The sequence below is a fragment of the Poecile atricapillus genome, chromosome 5, assembly GCF_030490865.1.
Source record: "Poecile atricapillus isolate bPoeAtr1 chromosome 5, bPoeAtr1.hap1, whole genome shotgun sequence".
Lineage (NCBI taxonomy): Eukaryota > Metazoa > Chordata > Aves > Passeriformes > Paridae > Poecile > Poecile atricapillus.
In genome coordinates, this window is record NC_081253.1 from 319808 (window position 1) to 337454 (window position 17647).

The 17647-nt window shown below is 42.5% G+C and overlaps 1 protein-coding gene across 6 annotated transcripts in view; it reads right to left on the reverse strand.

The window, feature by feature from the left end:
- The window catches only part of TANC1 (tetratricopeptide repeat, ankyrin repeat and coiled-coil containing 1), a 62992-nt gene extending 50002 nt beyond the window's left edge, over positions 1–12990 (reverse strand). For 2 of the 6 annotated variants that reach the window (XM_058840047.1, XM_058840044.1), the window contains exon 1: positions 12877–12990. Coding sequence is in view for 3 of the 6 variants with exons in the window: in XM_058840043.1 (XP_058696026.1) it covers positions 12193–12247 (55 nt within the window). In the remaining 3 variants the exon portion in view is untranslated. Of the gene's footprint in view, positions 1–12192; positions 12414–12782 lie in introns of those variants that run through there. The other 4 variants (XM_058840045.1, XM_058840043.1, XM_058840041.1 and 1 more) reach the window with 4 other exon arrangements.
- Between the last annotated feature and the right edge of the window lie 4657 nt (positions 12991–17647).

The window sequence follows — 17647 nt, forward strand, 5'->3', positions numbered from 1 at the left end:
TCCCTACTGTGCAAAGAGTTCTTAAAGGATTTATTCCAACACAGAACAGAACTGGCACGCAAGACGGTTGTTTATTCAGACCACATTCAGTGTAGATATGAAAAGTGCCCACTACCTGGAAATAAAGTCTAGTTCTTTCCTTTTCCCCTATAAAATGAAATGCAAAAATGAAACATAAGCACTTCCAAAGCAACTGACCTCTTGCTATGTGAGTTATGCACAGAGCGAGAGCTAATCCTAAGGGCTGCAACAGCAAAGCAATAGCAATGCTCTTTGTTTGCAAGCTGAAAGGTGTAGAAAATAAGCTGTCTTCTGAAGTAATGCTAAAGCCACCACCTTGGATCCAGTACAACATCATTCACATTCCAGAGCGTGCAGGTGAACGCTGAGGGAATGAACCAGCTTAGAAATACTACAGACTGTGTTACTTAAAAAATAAAAAAACAAACCCAAAAGATATACCAAAGTTATTTACACCTACTGTGATGCTTACTGATTTACTGATGTACGTCCAAAAGCATTTCAGCCTCAGGTAAAGTATTTCTCCATACCCATTGCTCACACCTCAGGATCACCAATTAAAGTGAATGGCAATAGTGTGCATTTGTAATTTCTCATCCCTTGAACCAGGCACAAGGTATTAGATCTTGCTTTTGTTTTAAAGGTAACTGTATTAATAGGATATTTTTCAGTAATGCTGGCACCCCGTCTCTCTAAGTATACTGCACCTCCTCTCTCCTCACAGATAACTGAAGTAGAACCACTCCCTGCCTCAGACTTCAGGAACCCTTTCAGCTGCTGCAATTGCTTCACTTTGGTAAACTCCAGTTTACATTTTCTTAATTCCAATTTTTAAATTCTGCCATGAAATCACTTCTTCATGTTTTTTTTAAAGATTTGAAAACTATCATTCCCATTTTAAAATGGGTATTAGATGTGGACTTGTTATCCCAGAGTGCTAATAATAATAACACCCAACAGAACCCTTCTGCTTGTCGAATTGAAGACCCTGTCAGCTGCTGACAAAGGTGGATTCCCAGCTGACACCAAGAGCATTTTCAAACATGCTGTCCTCCCACCAGCTCAACTGTTTGTCTTCAGATGCAGAAGACATTCCATACAACTGCTTCCTACTCAGAGCATGAAGGGAATGGGCAGAAAGACCCTTGATCCAAGAATTTATAATGATCAGCTTTTTTATGAACAACTCCAAAACACTGTCAGCTTTATAAAACACAAGTCTTAGGTCATGGAAAGAATCCAGAGCATAGGCATATGCAGTTCATTTCTCAACCTTTATAAGCTAAGTACTTCATTACTTGAAAACCAGAGATGGAAAAATCCCTCCACATTTTCACCCAGCCTGCAACTCTATCCTTAAAACACAGCAACTTCCTTGCATGGGAATGTTTTCAATGTAAAGCTGCTCCTGAAGATGCCAACATCAGGAACAAGATGATTCACAGCTCTTGTTCCACCTCCCTTACCCTTCTGAGAGGGTTATTTTCAAAGATCTACCCACAGGAGTTCATCACCACTGCAGAGGTCAAATAAACTAATCCCACATGGCAGGTGAGCACCTGAGCTAATGCCCATGAACTCCTGACATTTATGCTCTTTACATTACTACCCACAGCTGTGTTCAAGCTTCCATATTTAGATCCTGAAAAGCAGTTAGCGCTTTTCTGCAAAGAAATAAAGGGGAGAACATCTTAGTCTACTGTCTCCACAGAAGTACTTATGGATTTGCCACCTTTCAGGATGAGACTTATTAAGCACATACTTCAAATATTCTGCATTTTTAAAGTGTATTTTGCATTTTTGAATCCAAAGATTTAAACATTTCAATCCCAAAATCCTCAGCTTTGAAAGAAAACTTCATTTAGTCAGAACTACTTTCACTGCCTACAAACACATTTGGCGTGTCATTCTATGTGTCACACAGAAAAGTTCCATCAATTCCCTTTCCTGGTAAATTCAAAGTCCTTTAACTGAACTTCAGATTTCAAACAAGAGGATTATACTGCAAAAAACAATACTTAAAGGAGCAAGGTATTACTCATATAACAAATCAAGAGAGTAAAAATAAAAAAATCCTTCAAAATGACTACATCTTGGGCCATCAATACCTAGCATTTTGTAATAAACAGAGGGCATATCCCCAGATATGAGACTACTAATTCATGAATGAACAGACATTTGAAGAGTGTTTGTTTTTGTTTTTTTTTTAAAGATACAACTTCCAGTGACATATATTTGTGTTATGATAATTCAAATGCATGAATGAAAATTATAAAGCATAATACTGGAGAGGTCTGTCCCTGACCCTTTGTCCCTACATCCAAGTAGAAAGTGGCATATATAATATTTCCAACAGGCTATATTTAGCCAGACCCACTAATGTTATTAATGAAATATTTTTATATAATACCGAAAACAATTATGGTCTTTACCCTTTGTAGATGTTTCTCATGCAGAAAGATCAATACAGGTACAAATATAGATACAAAACTGACAAGCTGTAGTACATTAGTGTCATGTGCTCTTCACTCAATCATCTAGTTATTATTAAACTTACCTACGAGATACTCCACATTTTCTCCCCCTCATCTGACCCAGTGAAAACTATGCAGCATTTTAAAAGGAAACTGCAAAACAACAGCAAGGTTTCCAGTTTGCTGTTCACTTCTGAAGTGGAATTATGCCCTGAAGCACTATTAAAATACAGTAAGAGGTGAAAGATGAGGAAGTGTGAGAAAAGCCTCATTATCATGTTAGCTGTGTTAGAATGTGCTTTTGCAGTAGCTTTTTTCCCACCAGTCTGGATCTAGATTTCATTTCCCAGATGCCACAGATGTAACTATTCTGCCCTGCAATCACCCAGTTTTCTGCTACCTTACTCTTACCAAATTGCTGATTATTTTGGCCAGTGTCCCTGAGGGCTGCCAACTCAGGGGAAAAGCTGGTTGCTTCACTTGACTGCTGTCCAGAAATCTTGGGCAGGTGCCAGACACTGCAAAAATGACTCTTTATCACCATTTCAGAGATTACTGCTCCCCAGCTTCTTGGTACTGCCCTGAAGCACTGAGGAAACTGATCTTCACTTAAAGCAGATGGAGAGCCCTCACAGCCAGAACTACTCAGTCCAAGGATCAAAAGCCCTTGCTTGAACCAACCCTCCTGCAGATGGAGAATCACGAGTGGAATCACCTGTCTGGCTGCACTGGGAAAGAAAAGCATCAGCTGTCAACACAACCTGAAAATATTATCTGTTCACAGCTTTTTCTTGTATGAAAAATATCTGACCACAGCAGAAATGTTTTATACTTTTTATTCCCATTCTTCTGGGAGCCTCCAGAGAACACGCCGAGACTACAGCCATCTACATTTTCTAGTTTTCCCTTTCTTCAGTTCTTACAGAACAAAATGTAAACTAACTAATCCCAACAAAACCCCAAATCAGGTCAGTATTATGCCCAGGACACAAGAGGTGACTTTTTTCATCATCACAGCTACTTTGCAGGTTTTCAATGAATCTAGTATGCCTGAGATTTCTATTTTTTTAAAGAAACATGGACTAATACAGACAGCTGTGCTTCCTTGAATGAAATGAAGTTTATTTGTTTTAGCTCCGTATCATATCTAGTTCCAAATCTCCTATATTTTTCATCCTTCTTATCAGGTATTTTCAGGATTTTATTCTCTACTTTTTCATGGAATTTTCTTCCTGTTTTACTAATAACTTTCTCCTAACACTACAGATCTCTGTTTAAACATGGACCAGAACATGCACCTGTATTTGGTGTCAATCTTTTCTCCCCCATGTCAGCTACCCTTAGAAATTCTGGGACAGTATGTTTTGTATAAACCCTAATTATAAAATACCTGATCTGGAAATGTCTGGGAATCACAGCCGCTCACATTTTCTATAAATCAAATGCAGAGCTCCATCCATCATCTGTACACAAACAACACATTACTTACTCCCTGCTTCATAGGCAGAGATGAACATATTTATTACTAAGTAAACACTTTTGAAGGTTTTGATGTGGCTTTTAAAATATACTACTCTGATGTCAAATTGTTGTTGATGTTTTCTTTCTTAGGATAACTATCGTTACCTTTAGTTACTAGAGGTAGTGGTGTGTGCAACAACAGCTTGAGATATCCAAAGTGACAGAAAGGAAATATAAGGACTCATTAAGACTTCTTTCATTAGGGCAGAGTCACAGAATGGCTGAGGTTGGTAAGGACCACTGGAAGTCATCTGGTCCAGCCTCCTGGTCAGGGCAAGTCACACAAGAAAATCTTGGAAACCTCTATCAAAAATGCAAAGCAAAATTACTTCCTTCAGAGAACATAACTGTCTAAATGGGTCCCTGCACTGGCTTTGGACTAGACAGTTAATAACAGTTAATGTAACGTGACAGTACCTCCAGCAACCCTCCTCCTCCTAAAAAAAATAACAGAAAAGCAAGTGCTAAGTGACCCTAAAATATGGGAGCAGGAACACAAGGAACACAAATCTCAGACATACTGGACTGCCCAGAGCACACTAGCACAATTGCACAACTACACACACACAAAAAGAAAGGGTATGCATCTTTGTAGACAAAATAAATTTGCAAACTTTGGAACTAAAAATTAGCATTTTTGAGGATGCCTAAGAACAGACATTTCAGTCACATAATCCAGAAAGTATGTTTGGTATCTATATATATACTGCCTCTTCAACCTCAGAGCACCTCAGAACATATGCCAGCTCACAGCAGCCTGCAGGAAGGGGATCAATCTTATTTCCATTCCACCTAGGAGGAGCAAAGGAGCCTTTACAAGATGGCCAGTGGGGTCAGCCCCGTGCTCCTGCTGCAGTGTGCCAGATGTGACCCACCTTCTCTGTGCTTACAGAGGAGATGACATAGGGAAAAAGAAGGATCTCATAGCAGGTACAGAAGGAAGAAAAGCCACTCCCCTGAATCACAACAAAGTGTTAGATTAGCTTGGCTGTTTCCTGAAATCTCACTCATTGGAATGAGGCAAAACAAAAATCTTACTCTCCCTGCTTTCCACTGCAGATCCTGGGATGCTGCCTTCTTCTGTCTCTTGTGAAACGTAAACCTTCCATTTTAATTACCTGCTTGCGTTATTTTATGGACTAGACTCAGGCATTCCTCTGCAGTAGTGTTTCCACTACAGGGGAACACTCTAACATCCATGTTTTCCCAACTCCTTTTCCCTTGAAGCACTTTTCATTTTCAGGTACACTGCAGTCACACTGAAAGACCTTGTCACAGCATTAATATCAGCTGTTTGCACGCTCCTGACAGGCAGCACTGCCCCACTGGGATCACTCACAGCCTCCCCCAGCCCCAGCCTGGCATGTGTGGGCTCTCTACACACACACAGACCCCAAACCAGGCAGATCATGCACATCAACCAGACACTTTTAGACAGGCTTTAGGTGTAACTCTTTGTCAGCCACTGCAGAGCTCAAATTAAGAACAAGAACATGGAATACCCAGAGCATCCCAGAGTTCACTCAAGAAAAATTAAAGGCTTGTCTATACAAGGGGGAAAGTGCCTCACATTCACATCCTCCCCCATCCTGCAGTAACTCCCTGGTGTAGACAAGATCCTACATGCTCTTGCCAAAAATATGAAATACCCGGCAAGCCCACATTTATTAAAATTTTACAGTTGTCCTGTTGTTTTCAGTAATTAAGTAGCCAAGCACCACTAGAGCTTCTAACTCAGACGCCAGAAAGCATTCCTTCCGTAGGCAAGTGTCCAAAATAAATAAATTTAAATCCTCACAACCAGAATTTGACTACTAGTGGAATACAAATTTTTATACTTAAAAAAAAAAGTAATTATTCATTAAAATCTCAAGTCTGTGTAAATCTTTACAAGTTTGCCAAGACACTATATGTACTACCTGCTCCTGAGATGCCTACAACCCCCCATGAGTCGAGTCCACTGACACACAAAGAGAAGAGAAGCAACACCAACAAGAACTCGCTCAGCTCAAAATCCTGCCAACAGAAGAAAAACTGCAAAGAAACAAAATTCAATTTTTCTCCTGGGGAAGGCTGAGAATTGAAGAAAGGAAGCTCAGTCAAGGCTCGCTTGAGAAGAAAAGCACCTGTTTTTCATATTAGCAGAGATGATGAAAACAGGTAGAAAATAAACTTGTTTCTACCAGATTGCGGGACAGTGTGAGATTCCTCAGATGCCAGTGAGGCAGAAGCCTGGGACGTACAAAAGAAGCTTTCTGGAGAAGCCCAGATCTCCACAGACCCAAGGCACTTCTGGTGGCACACACTGCACACAGAGTGCAAGAGCCTTGGGGGAACCTTCTGCACAGGCATGGGAGCAGCAAACAGAGAAAAAAGTCCTCTTGACATGCCATTTGGCATTCCTCTGGTGCAGACTTTTACAGAGCTTTGAACTCCAGCAGAACAAAATCATTAAATGTCACTTTAGTTCTCCTTTCTGTATTGTCTATTCAGGACAAAGTGCAACATTTTTGGTCAGTGAAAAAGCCTAACAGTAAATCTGTTATCCCTCAGACTTTCAAACTATGCCCAGTACTTCAAAATGAGTGTAAAACACTTTATAAGCTGCTGCTATCAATCACTGTGTGACTTATTGCAAACTCATAGAAAATATGTGGTGACATATTACAGTGGCACAAAGAATGGCTTTGACAGAAAATAAATAAACAAAAACATACACACCAGAGCTCTGTATTCCTAGAGTTTTGAATATATCAGTACCACTGAATTCTGAAACTGCACAACAGATTAGTACATGATGCTAAAGACACAATGTTCTTATACTCCATTCTGCCTTTGCCAAAAATAATAATTTATCTGAGAGTAAAGCAAAGTTTTCCCTTCATGTCTTGTCATATTGTCTCCTAACTTTTTTAAGTAATTTTTGCACGAGCACAAACATTCTGTATCAGTAGTTGGGAAGTGTTGAAAATTTTTTATTACCATGCTTACACTTTGTGGTAGCCGTATTCCTCTTCAAACTTTCAATTGCTGGAAAATTTTCTAGAAAAATCCAGGAACTCGTCATTACTAATACAAAAAAATCCCTTCACCTCAATGGTACTTAGCCCAGCACAAAACAGACCTTGAAGCATATTAACTAAATAATCAACTGAACTCAAAGGCATTTCTGGTGTAAAATACAAAACCAGTCTCCCTCTAAAACTCACACTAAGAATATTCTGTGTTTTATCATTCTTGTTCAAAAGCAACAACAAAAAAAACCAAGCAACAAAAAACCCCACACAACACAGAAAAAGAATCAAACCCAACCCACACATTAAAGTCTCTACCAACTTCCACCTCATCTAAATTTCAAAAAGCAAAGGTTATATTGTGCTTCTGTTTACTCTTACTTGGATATTGTTCAAATACTTAATTGTTAAAATATGGTCAGAAATGTAGATCCTGAGGAAGGGACATCTGCTAAGATAGAAATGGATTAGATTAATTGTAAATGACTGAAAAAAGCACAATCTTTACACTACACAAATTCTAGTATTTTTCCAGATAAAAGAAAGCTGAAGCAGATAAAATCTGAGCTGCCTTTTCAGCAATTAAACACCTCTGCTGTTTTAAGAGTGGTTTGGTTTTAACTTAAAACTACCAGCTTTTGACAAGTTAAGACATATTTAACACTTAACGTAGTGAAATTCCATCAGAACCTAAGACAGTATTTAAATATATAAAACCATTGTGACCTACCCAAAGGTCCCCAGGCCTGACTACATCGTGGAGCCGCAGAGTTCAGATTTTCACACAAACAAACACACATCAAAAACCTCCTGTCAGGGCGTTTCCTGTGTGCTAACAAGTTCCAGCTTCTCTCCCGGTGGAGCTAAATTTAAGCAAGACTAAGATCGAGCCTTAAAAAAAAAAAAAAAAAGGCAAAAAACTCCAAAACAATAAACAAAAAAACCCCACTAACAAAAAGAAACAACATAAAAAACCAACCTACAACATATACACAACTTCAGTGTGGTGCAGCACATGTTTTACAGAACCCTTTGGTCTTAAAGCAGTTAATTATCAAATACATGAAATATGCAGCAAACAAGCAGCAGCCCCTCACCCTCTCATCCTACACATTTCTGAGAATGCACTTTAAGGGCTCCGAGGCACAGGTGACAGCAGCTCACCTGTTCAGCAGGTGACAGCAGCAGCTAGAGAGCTCCACAGGGCAGGCAGAGGCTCCAGAATGGCCAAGGTGCCTGCCCATCGCAATGACAGCGCTCACCACAGCCCGCACCAAGCCAAAACGGCTCCTTACAAAGTCTTCAGTTTGCTGCAAACATGCTAATTCCTGAATACTTTAATTCCAGATTTGTCTGAGCTAGATACGGGCACATGCAGGTAGGAAGACAAGAAACAGCTTAGGAACAAGGAACGTCAGCAGTGACACTCCTGCCTGCCACACACATCCTGTGAGCCTCTGGCTTGTGCTGAGCCGCCCCCAGGACCACCCTGGGCCCCGACAGCTGTGACACCTCGGTGCCAGGCGGGATGTGCTCCACTGCCATCTGGGACCCCTCCTTCATGGGCTAATTCTGATACTAGGCATCTTTTCTGAAAAACAAAAAGGTGATAAATTCCACTAACACTTGGTTCACTATTCAGGGGGGAAATTCTGCTGCAGAGCAAAATGAGTGCAAACAGTTCTACTGTAGGCTGTGGAGTTTTTTTCTCTTTTAACACCACCCTGTGTTATAGAAATCTAAAACATGGAGGAAATTTGTATTTAATGATAATTCAAAAGTTCTAACTTGCATCACCATGAATTAAGGGCAGCTCAGAAAAAACACTCAGATATTCAAAACACAGATCTGTAACTTTGTATATATTTTATCCATTGTATATATTTATTATGTAGTTACAATATTGAAGTTCACTAGAACTCAAAGCTGCATGTAGTTTTCCAATTTCCTACACATCTAGATACAGCTGAATTCCCTAATGTACATGAGGATGAGCTAGATGACTTCAAGACCGGCTGCATTCCCAAAATTATTTTGGCCATTCAGACTGCAAAAGTGCGTGAGAAGTGCTTCACAAAGTGTGCCTCACCAAGTCAGTCACCTCACCAGCACTGCAAACCATAACCCCTGCAGCTGTTGGCACAGAGTATTTACAGAAAAAATATAGGCATGTCAGACAGGCATAATTCAGCGAGCAGTGCCTCCAACCTCAACAGCATCAAGACTCTAAAGGCAGCTCTTGATTTGACCACAGGCATTGAAATTTCTGTAAGGGCTGTGACAGAACTCGCTGCTGCCATCACTGAACACCACTTCTGCAGCCCAGCAAGAATCCCAGGCTGAGGGGTTACCCCACCCGTGAGGCTGAGAGCAAACCATTCTCTGCCAGCACCCAAGGACTTGTCCCATGGGACAAGACACCAGCGAGGCACCTCATGTCTGCCAAACTGGCTGATCTGCACAGCTGTTCACTCCAAAAGCCAGTGGAACTTCTGCTTTCAAACTGGCACCCTCATTAGAAATCAGTATTCCAGACAGAGAGGAAAAAAATATGCGAAATACTAAATTGGTGATACTACTTGAGGAAACAAAGCCCACGTCCCAGCAGTGCTCCCAAGTCATGCAGCGGAGAAATGACTCTCACAGGTACAGCTGCGTGGCCCTCTGCTCCTACATTCTAACGAACATCCCTCAGGAACAGGAGACCAAGCACTGAAGCCAAGCTATTGCAACACTGAATATTCTAGAAACAAAGTACCTTCACAAATAAAGCCTATGACTTAGCAGGCCTCCTCTCAATGAGGGGGGAGCAAAAACAAAATTCCAGAAACACAGGAAGAGAAACAGGACTTTCAGAAATGAAAGTAATTCCACGAACAAGAACTAGAATGCATATACTTCAAGAAGCAAGAGTGGCAATGATGGATGAAAAAAGCCTACACAGTGATGTATCACCTACACAGCACAGAAATCTGAAATCACTATGCTGGATAAACCTCCAAAGGTTTATGAAGCTGAAAGACGGGGAGGGGGAGCAAGAGCACATTTTAGCTATGAAAGGAAACCAGAAGCACCTTGTTTGACTGAAGCACAAACTGAGTGAAAGAAAACCTGTGCTCAAGTTCAGACTCTCCTACCCCTCAGTGAGGAAATGGACAGCACAGGAGACTCCAACATGTCTGTGGAGAGCCCAAACACAGCACACAGATCATCCCCTGAGCTCTACAGTTTTATGCTTAGAAAAATAATCTAGTCAATTAAGCATGCTGAAATAGCTTTACAGAACTTCTCAAGTACAATGAATACTGAAGGATTAATTCAGTCATGCTAAACAATGAATTTTAAAAGGCTAGTAGGAGACAGCAGAGCAAACAGATATATTAACATTAGACCACACAATAGATATTCTGCATTAATGAGCAACTGATCCCTTTATTTACTTCCCTTCATGATAAGATCAGAGAGGTTAAGGCTCCACAAAAACAAGCTTATTAAAAAAAAAAAAAAATAGGAACTTATCAAACTGAAGTTAAACACAAAACCAAATGCAGTGAGGATCACGTAATGTTTCAGAGGTTTCTGAGGTTTTCAGAGGCTCCTGGGGTTTCTTCAGTCTGGTGTTATACTATACCTTCAATATTCAAAAGTCAGTTTTCTAACAGTGGTGCTTCCTATACAGAAACATATTGTTTAGAAATTAGACCTTATACATTTGTTAGGCCATATGCTGAGATTTTTTTCTCCACTGCCACAGCTTTGTGATAAAAAAACTCTCCAACCTCCACATCAAGTCTTGGGAGCTGAAAGCAACCAAAAGACAAGAACTAACCCAGTTTTCTCAGACTTTCCCACATACAAAACCTAAAGCTGACCTTTCTCTGTTTTTCTGGAGAACGTGAAGATCTAGCTCCTGACAGAGCCTGAAATACCACTTTTTAGTCAAAACAGCATCTCTGCAGATAAACCTTAATTTTAAAATCATGGATATAAATTACAATTTACAGATATTTATGGGTGTCATTACAAATAACTTACAGATCAGGCTGATGTTCTTATATGCACAAGAGTTTGAAAGCTTGCTAAAATAATCTTTCACCTTCAAAGCAAGGTTTAATCTTGATGAGAGTTCAGCTTAAGAAAAACAAACACCTCTGCTAAGACTGCTCAGCTGCCTTCCAACATATAATTCAGATCACAAAGTTGCCATGGCATCAACTTCAGGACTGTGGTCATACACATAAAATGTCTTTTTCCTACAGACTCTTATGGGAAGCTGAGCAACTCTGGCCATGAACCAAATATGTTTTGGCTCTAAAGCAGATATAATTCATCACCATTTGGACATGCCAATGGTTAGCTACACTGACAAAGCAAGGCAACTAGCACTTCAGAGCATTCACATAAATGAAGCTCTGAATACACTACCCGAGCAGTGGCAAAAAGAAACAGTACTTGTGTTTACCTTGCTCACTGGCACCATTTAATAGTATATTACCATTTTTCAATTAAACAGCACCTAAACAGTAGTTCAGAACAAATGAGAAAAGTTCATTTTTGGCCATTGTATATTAAACAACAGTGGGAGGAAATTTTCTAGGATCTAAGGTATCACACTTAATTCACTTATTCCCCGGTATTTTCAATTTTAAAGTATCAGGCTATTTTTAAGCAACAGCTATTAAAAATATGAGGTAACATAGGACTTCTGCATATACTGAATAATCCTGCAAAATTCTGAAGTAGGCTGCATGAGAAAAACATTTAAAATCCTCCAGACCAGTGAACGAACCTCTTGCCAACTGTTTTTACACCCAGCAGTCACAGAAGCCCAAAGTAAACCTCCCACATCCTCAGCTGCTGGCTTTCCAAATGGTGCAGCAGCACAGGCTCCGTCAGAAACCACCGTGTGAGGCAGAGCAGGCGAGTGCCACTGTCCCTGGCCCGGGGGGCTGCAGAGCAGGGACCGCATTCTGCATCACACTCAAACCCATCTAAACCTCCTTCTATCCCCCGGGGCTCACCCTCACAGAAAGATGTCTCCAGTCACATTCTGTTTTTAAAAACAGTATTTCGGGACCCAGTCCCCTATTCAACAAATATGCATTATGAGGCTATGGCAAATAAGTACTGAAAAATCAGAAAGCTTTACAACACACTGTTACTATATCCTAGCAGTAACTCACATAGTAAAACCGAATCAAGTGATCGTTTTATCATTTTATGCCTGAGATGCCAGCAGAACACTGATGACCTCCAGGGCAGGCCCTTCTGTTCCAGCCGTCAAAACAAGGTCGCTGCCCAAGGACCCGCACGTGCCGCGCACCCCAAGCCCGCCCCTGGCCGCGCCCGGCCGGGCCCGCGTCTCTTCTCAGCGGCCCTTCCTCGCCTTCTAACACCAAAACCAAACACCACCAAGAGACCAAGTTTTCCAGCAAGCAGCATTGTTTTTTTTTTCTTTCGCCCCAAATCTCTACCGTTAAAGGCATGAAAACCGCCCCAGTCACCGAAACGTGACAGTGCGGGCCGGGGAGGCGGAAATCCCGCCGGGCCCCGCCCGGGCAGCGCCTCCCCCGGCCCGGCCCGGTCCCGGCCACCCCGGGCCACTCACGGGCCACTCACGGGCCGTGGGCCACCCCCGCCGGGCCCGGGCCGCGCCCTGCCCCTGCCCCTGCCCCTGCCCCTGCCCCGGCCCCGGCCCCGGCCCGTGCCTGCCCGACATGCCCGCACACGCTCCTCCGTCAGAAAGTTTTACCGGCGGCTCCGCGCCCGCCGACCCCGCGCAGCCCCCGGCCCAGCCGGGCGCGGGGCGGAGGAGGGAAGGAGAGGAAGAGGCGGGGAGGTCTCACCCAGCGGCGGGCCCAGCCCCTCGCCTCGGGCTCCGCGCGCGGCCCAGCCCGGGCTGCTCCGGGCTCCTCCGGGCTGGGCAGGCGCGTCGGCGGGATGAGCTCACGGGAGGGGCGGCGGCAGCGCCCGCCCCCCGCGGGACGGGCCGGGGCGGAGCGGGGCCGGGCTGGAGAGCGGGGCGAGACTGAGCACGGCCGTGCCCTGTTGGCCGGGCTGGAGAGCGGGGCGAGACCGAGCACGGCCGTGCCCTGTCGGCCGGGCTGGAGTGCAGGGCGAGACCGAGCACGGCCGTGCCCTGTCGGCCGGGCTGGAGTGCAGGGCGAGACCGAGCACGGCCGTGCCCTGTCGGCCGGACCGAGGTCCTGCTCCACGAGCATCGGCCGTAGAACCCCGCAGAGCCCGGGCCGGGCCCGTGTGCTGCTCGGAGCGCCCCGCCATCCGTGCGCTCTGGCCGGCTGAACTCTGCTCCTGAGAGCCCACACGCACAGCTCGGGGCTGGGGGCTCCTGCCCCGAGCCCCGCACTGGAGGCCATCCACTTCCACCAAAGCAGTCTTCCATCAGGAATATGAAAGTAATCGCATCGGAGCTTATGAAAGCTAGACACGGCAAAAGATGAGTGGCATATAAATAATAAAAATACTATAAATAATAACGACAGATCTGGAACAGATTGCCCAGAGGGGTTGTGGAGTCTCCACAAGTGGTTGTATTCAAGAACCGTCTGGATACAATCCTGTACCATGTGCTCTGGGCGGACCCTGCTCGAGCAGGGAGATTGGACCAGATGACCCATCGTGGTCGCTTTCAAACGGACCCATTCTATGAGTCTGTGAAGATCTCAGACTGATCCAAGTTACTTTCTGAAACGGACCACGCAAGGCATTTCAGACAGCCAGATTAGAAACGCCAGGTGTAGGAACAAGGAGTGTGGCCCTGCCCAGAACACAGAAAAAACCAAACTGCGTCCTGGAAAGCAGCACCTTTGAAAGGGTTTGGGGTTGCCGTGGCAAAGTCACACAACATCAATGCTGCTGCCCCAAAAGAAGCCAGTGGGTTCTTTACCTGTACAAAGGAGGGATCAGCAAGCACGTGTAGAGGTGGCATTACCTCTGAATACAGCAGTGAACACCATTCCCAGTCTATCCATCCATATTTCCCAAGATACTGAAGAATGAGAGACTGCAGACGACATCCACAAAACCCACTGGAAGGCTGAAGATGATGCCAGGCAGCAAGAACATTAAAATATTTAGCTCTTCAAAAAGACAGCTCAGATGGCAGCTTATGAGAAAAAACCCGAGGTACTGGTAATTTTACTCTGGGGCACCCACAGTAACCCCAATGAGCTATACAAAAGTAGCCACCGAAGAGCATTATCTCTGGCTGGGAATGTCACATGTAGATAGATAACTGTGTTACATCAATGGGCTTAGCACTGAAGTGCCTGGTAATTTTAAGTATTAACTACGTTAAGTATAACATAGGTTTAGCAGTGGTGATCTGCATGCCATTGTTATGAACACATCAATCAAAAATATCAGCAGAAACACTCAGCTGACACGTTTTTCTCTCCCAACCTGAAGCTGCTTGCTTCTTCCACCCCAAGTATCTAATACTGCAGCTATTCCCTGCATAGAGGCCAAAGTGCTTAGCCTTGCTACACACAACCTCTGCAATTTCACGTAATTAAATACAAAAATTAATCCTCCTCACACCAAAAAAGGAAAATATAGGGACAATCCAAATTATATTTATAAATGGATAAATAAGGATTTGCTGTTTTATGTGCAAATTCATTGATTTTCATATGTAATTTGTCATGAAAACTAAATCTGAATTTAAGTGCAGAATTACAGTGCCAGAGTATTCCAGAACATTTTCATATGCAAGCGTTTCACAAAATGTCTTCCGATGTGTCTGTAAGGGGCACAGGGCAGTCCATGTGTGTGTTCAGAAAGAAGTGACAGGCTGATAGAGAAGCAGCACATTCCCTGCAGAACACTGGCCATAACTGCCTTGTTTGGTGTCAGAAGAGCAGAGGAACTGGAGACAAAGCCCTCAGGGTGACAAGAGCAACAGCAATTAGTGACATTACTCTTCTCTCACCATCATTTCAGCAGCTTGGTAGCTGATGATTACTTCCAAAACAAGGGGAGGATGCTGTGTGCATCTCAGCCAGCAGCACACGGTGTCTTTTCTCCAGTGAAGAATTCTCTTAATCGCATTCTTTTCCCTACATTTTGCCAGTGTGATGAGGCCTATATCTGAAAGTAAGGGAATTTTCCTTCTCAGAGGAAATGTCAAAGTTTGGGCAGCATTTTATGATTTTGTCTTTGTCTCTAGAATCTGAGACAAGAAACTGAGCTATGACTCCACTGTTGTGGGACCTATTCCTAAGCGGGTCCAGTGCTCGCACTCTCTTCCTCTAGATATGAACCCAAAAGTTTTGAAATAGTATTTATAGTCAACTGGATTTAGGTCCTGCTGCTTCACAGAAAAGCTCACAATCGATTCTAGTGCTTCCCTATTTGTCTCAGTAGAGCAATGCTTCTGATATCAGGAATGTAAAGATTTATGCTCTCATTGGCAGCTTCCTTTTGGGAAGAATTTAGCTCACAGCTGTTCTACTTTAACTGCTCTGCCCTCTGTTCCTTCCACTCATTTGTTCAGATGATTTATCCATTCCTAGCCACTGAAATTCTTCAGCACTTCCTTCTTCCTTCTCACAAAGGTTATGGCTCTCCTCATTCTTGCACTTATCACACAAGCTTCTAGTAGCTTTTTTATTTTAGGAAAACAGGAATCAGACCACACTGAAATATAATGGCAGCAATGTTCATTGTATTAACATATATGCTGGGGGTTAGAGAAATTAGAAATCAGACTTTCTCCCTTTTTCAGCTCAGCTTCAGTGTTGTTTATGCTAGTTCAGGCTTCTCATCTTAAACTACTATTCCAATTCTTGGTTTTGAAGGGTGCCTTCAAGGAAGGTAATTTGTAAATTTTAAAGGCTTCCATTCAAGGTAGATGCTTTTATCACACCAGATTCATTCTCATGCAACATAATAATTTGCTAGAAAATCCTCAATTTACTGATTTTAAGGCAGCAGGTTGTCGTGATTTTGCTCCCTCAACCCCCTTTCTTCACCCTCACCCCAGTGGAATGCAGAGGAGAATCAAATTAAAACTTGTATGTTGAGATAATAACAGTTTAAAAATTGAAAATAAAGTAACATACAGTAATAATGGTAAATAATAAAAAGGAAAAAAACAAGCGATGCCCAATGGAATTGCTCACAATTGGCTGAATTATACCAGATCCCCCCTTCCCAAACCTAGATAGGCTCTTCTGGGTACCTCCCCCAGTTTGGAGACTGGGAATGAAATTCTGTGGTATGGAATATTCCTTTGGTCTACTCGGGTCACCTGTCCCAGCTATGCTCCCTCCCAGTTTCCTTTGTGAACGTCCTCACTGGCAGAGCATGAGACGAGAAAAAAAAAGCCCTATTTGTGAGCTGTAAGCTTATTAGAACAGTGTATGCACTTCAGCAGAAGCATGCAGCATAGCCACTTCTGCCTGCCAAATTCCTGACTTCCTTACAGCCCAGGTCTGCAAAGTGTTAGGACATTCTACCACCTCCCCATCACCCCTTTTATTGTCCTTTTTATTAATTACAATTCAAGGATTCAAGACCAATGTTAGAACCAGCAGCTAGAATTTTTGAAATAATTGGAGGGCTCTTGTGACATATTTACAAATACTGTCTCCAGAAACCTCAACAGACTTTACTGGAGAAGAGTTCAAATGCACACACACCAGGGCCAAGCAACATGCCTTGGCTGGCACCTGTGAACAGCTTCAGCAAAATCAATCTAAATTTGTCTTTTTGACTTGTTTTACTTTTTATGCCTGAGATACACAGAACAAACCAAATTAAAAGTTTTCAAGTTCAGCTATTTTTCTAATAGATAACCTTACTTTTCATTATTTAATATTTCTTGATTGTAGCATATAAAGAACAAATATTTCAGGCTTATGTAGCTTAAAGATAGCTCAGTTTGCTCCAGCTCTTTAACTCTGAAAAAACATACTGAATGTGAAAAATTTAAACTAGAAGGAATTTAAGAAAGTTATGATCAATGAAAGTAGAAGGTTAGATTTAAATTTTAATATCAATCTTCATTTTCATGACTGTTCTATTTCAGAATGCATAATGAAATGCCAAATGCATATTTTGCAACTAAAATGATACCTATATATAAAACATCTTGTATCATAGCTTAACAAAAGTCTTAATCATTCCTCTATATAACTATAACTTCTGAATTGCTCTCCAGAAGTTAGCCCCAAATATAAAAGGAATACTCTGTGTATAGAGTCAGGTTCAGAAACTTCATCCCTGATGATAACTGTTGACTGGGGGATGCTATATCCAACTTTCTAATGTTGCCTGGCTCATAAAGCAATGACTTTGTTCTGAAGTGACCACATTCAGAAACATACTATGTCAGCATCTACAAACTGAGCAAATCATACTCAGTGTACCCAATACCAATACAGTCTGCACTTCCTTTTCTTGTGCTGCCTCATCTGTACCTGACTCCAGCTGGGAACCCAGAGACTGGAGGACGGGTAGGGAGTCACTTTTTGTTACCATGGAATTATGCCCATTGTATCTTCACAGCTCCTAGGTAGTCGTGACCCCCATGAAATACCAAGTAAATTAGATAAGCTAGATAGTTTTCATAAACTTGTCTGTTCTTTTTCTTTG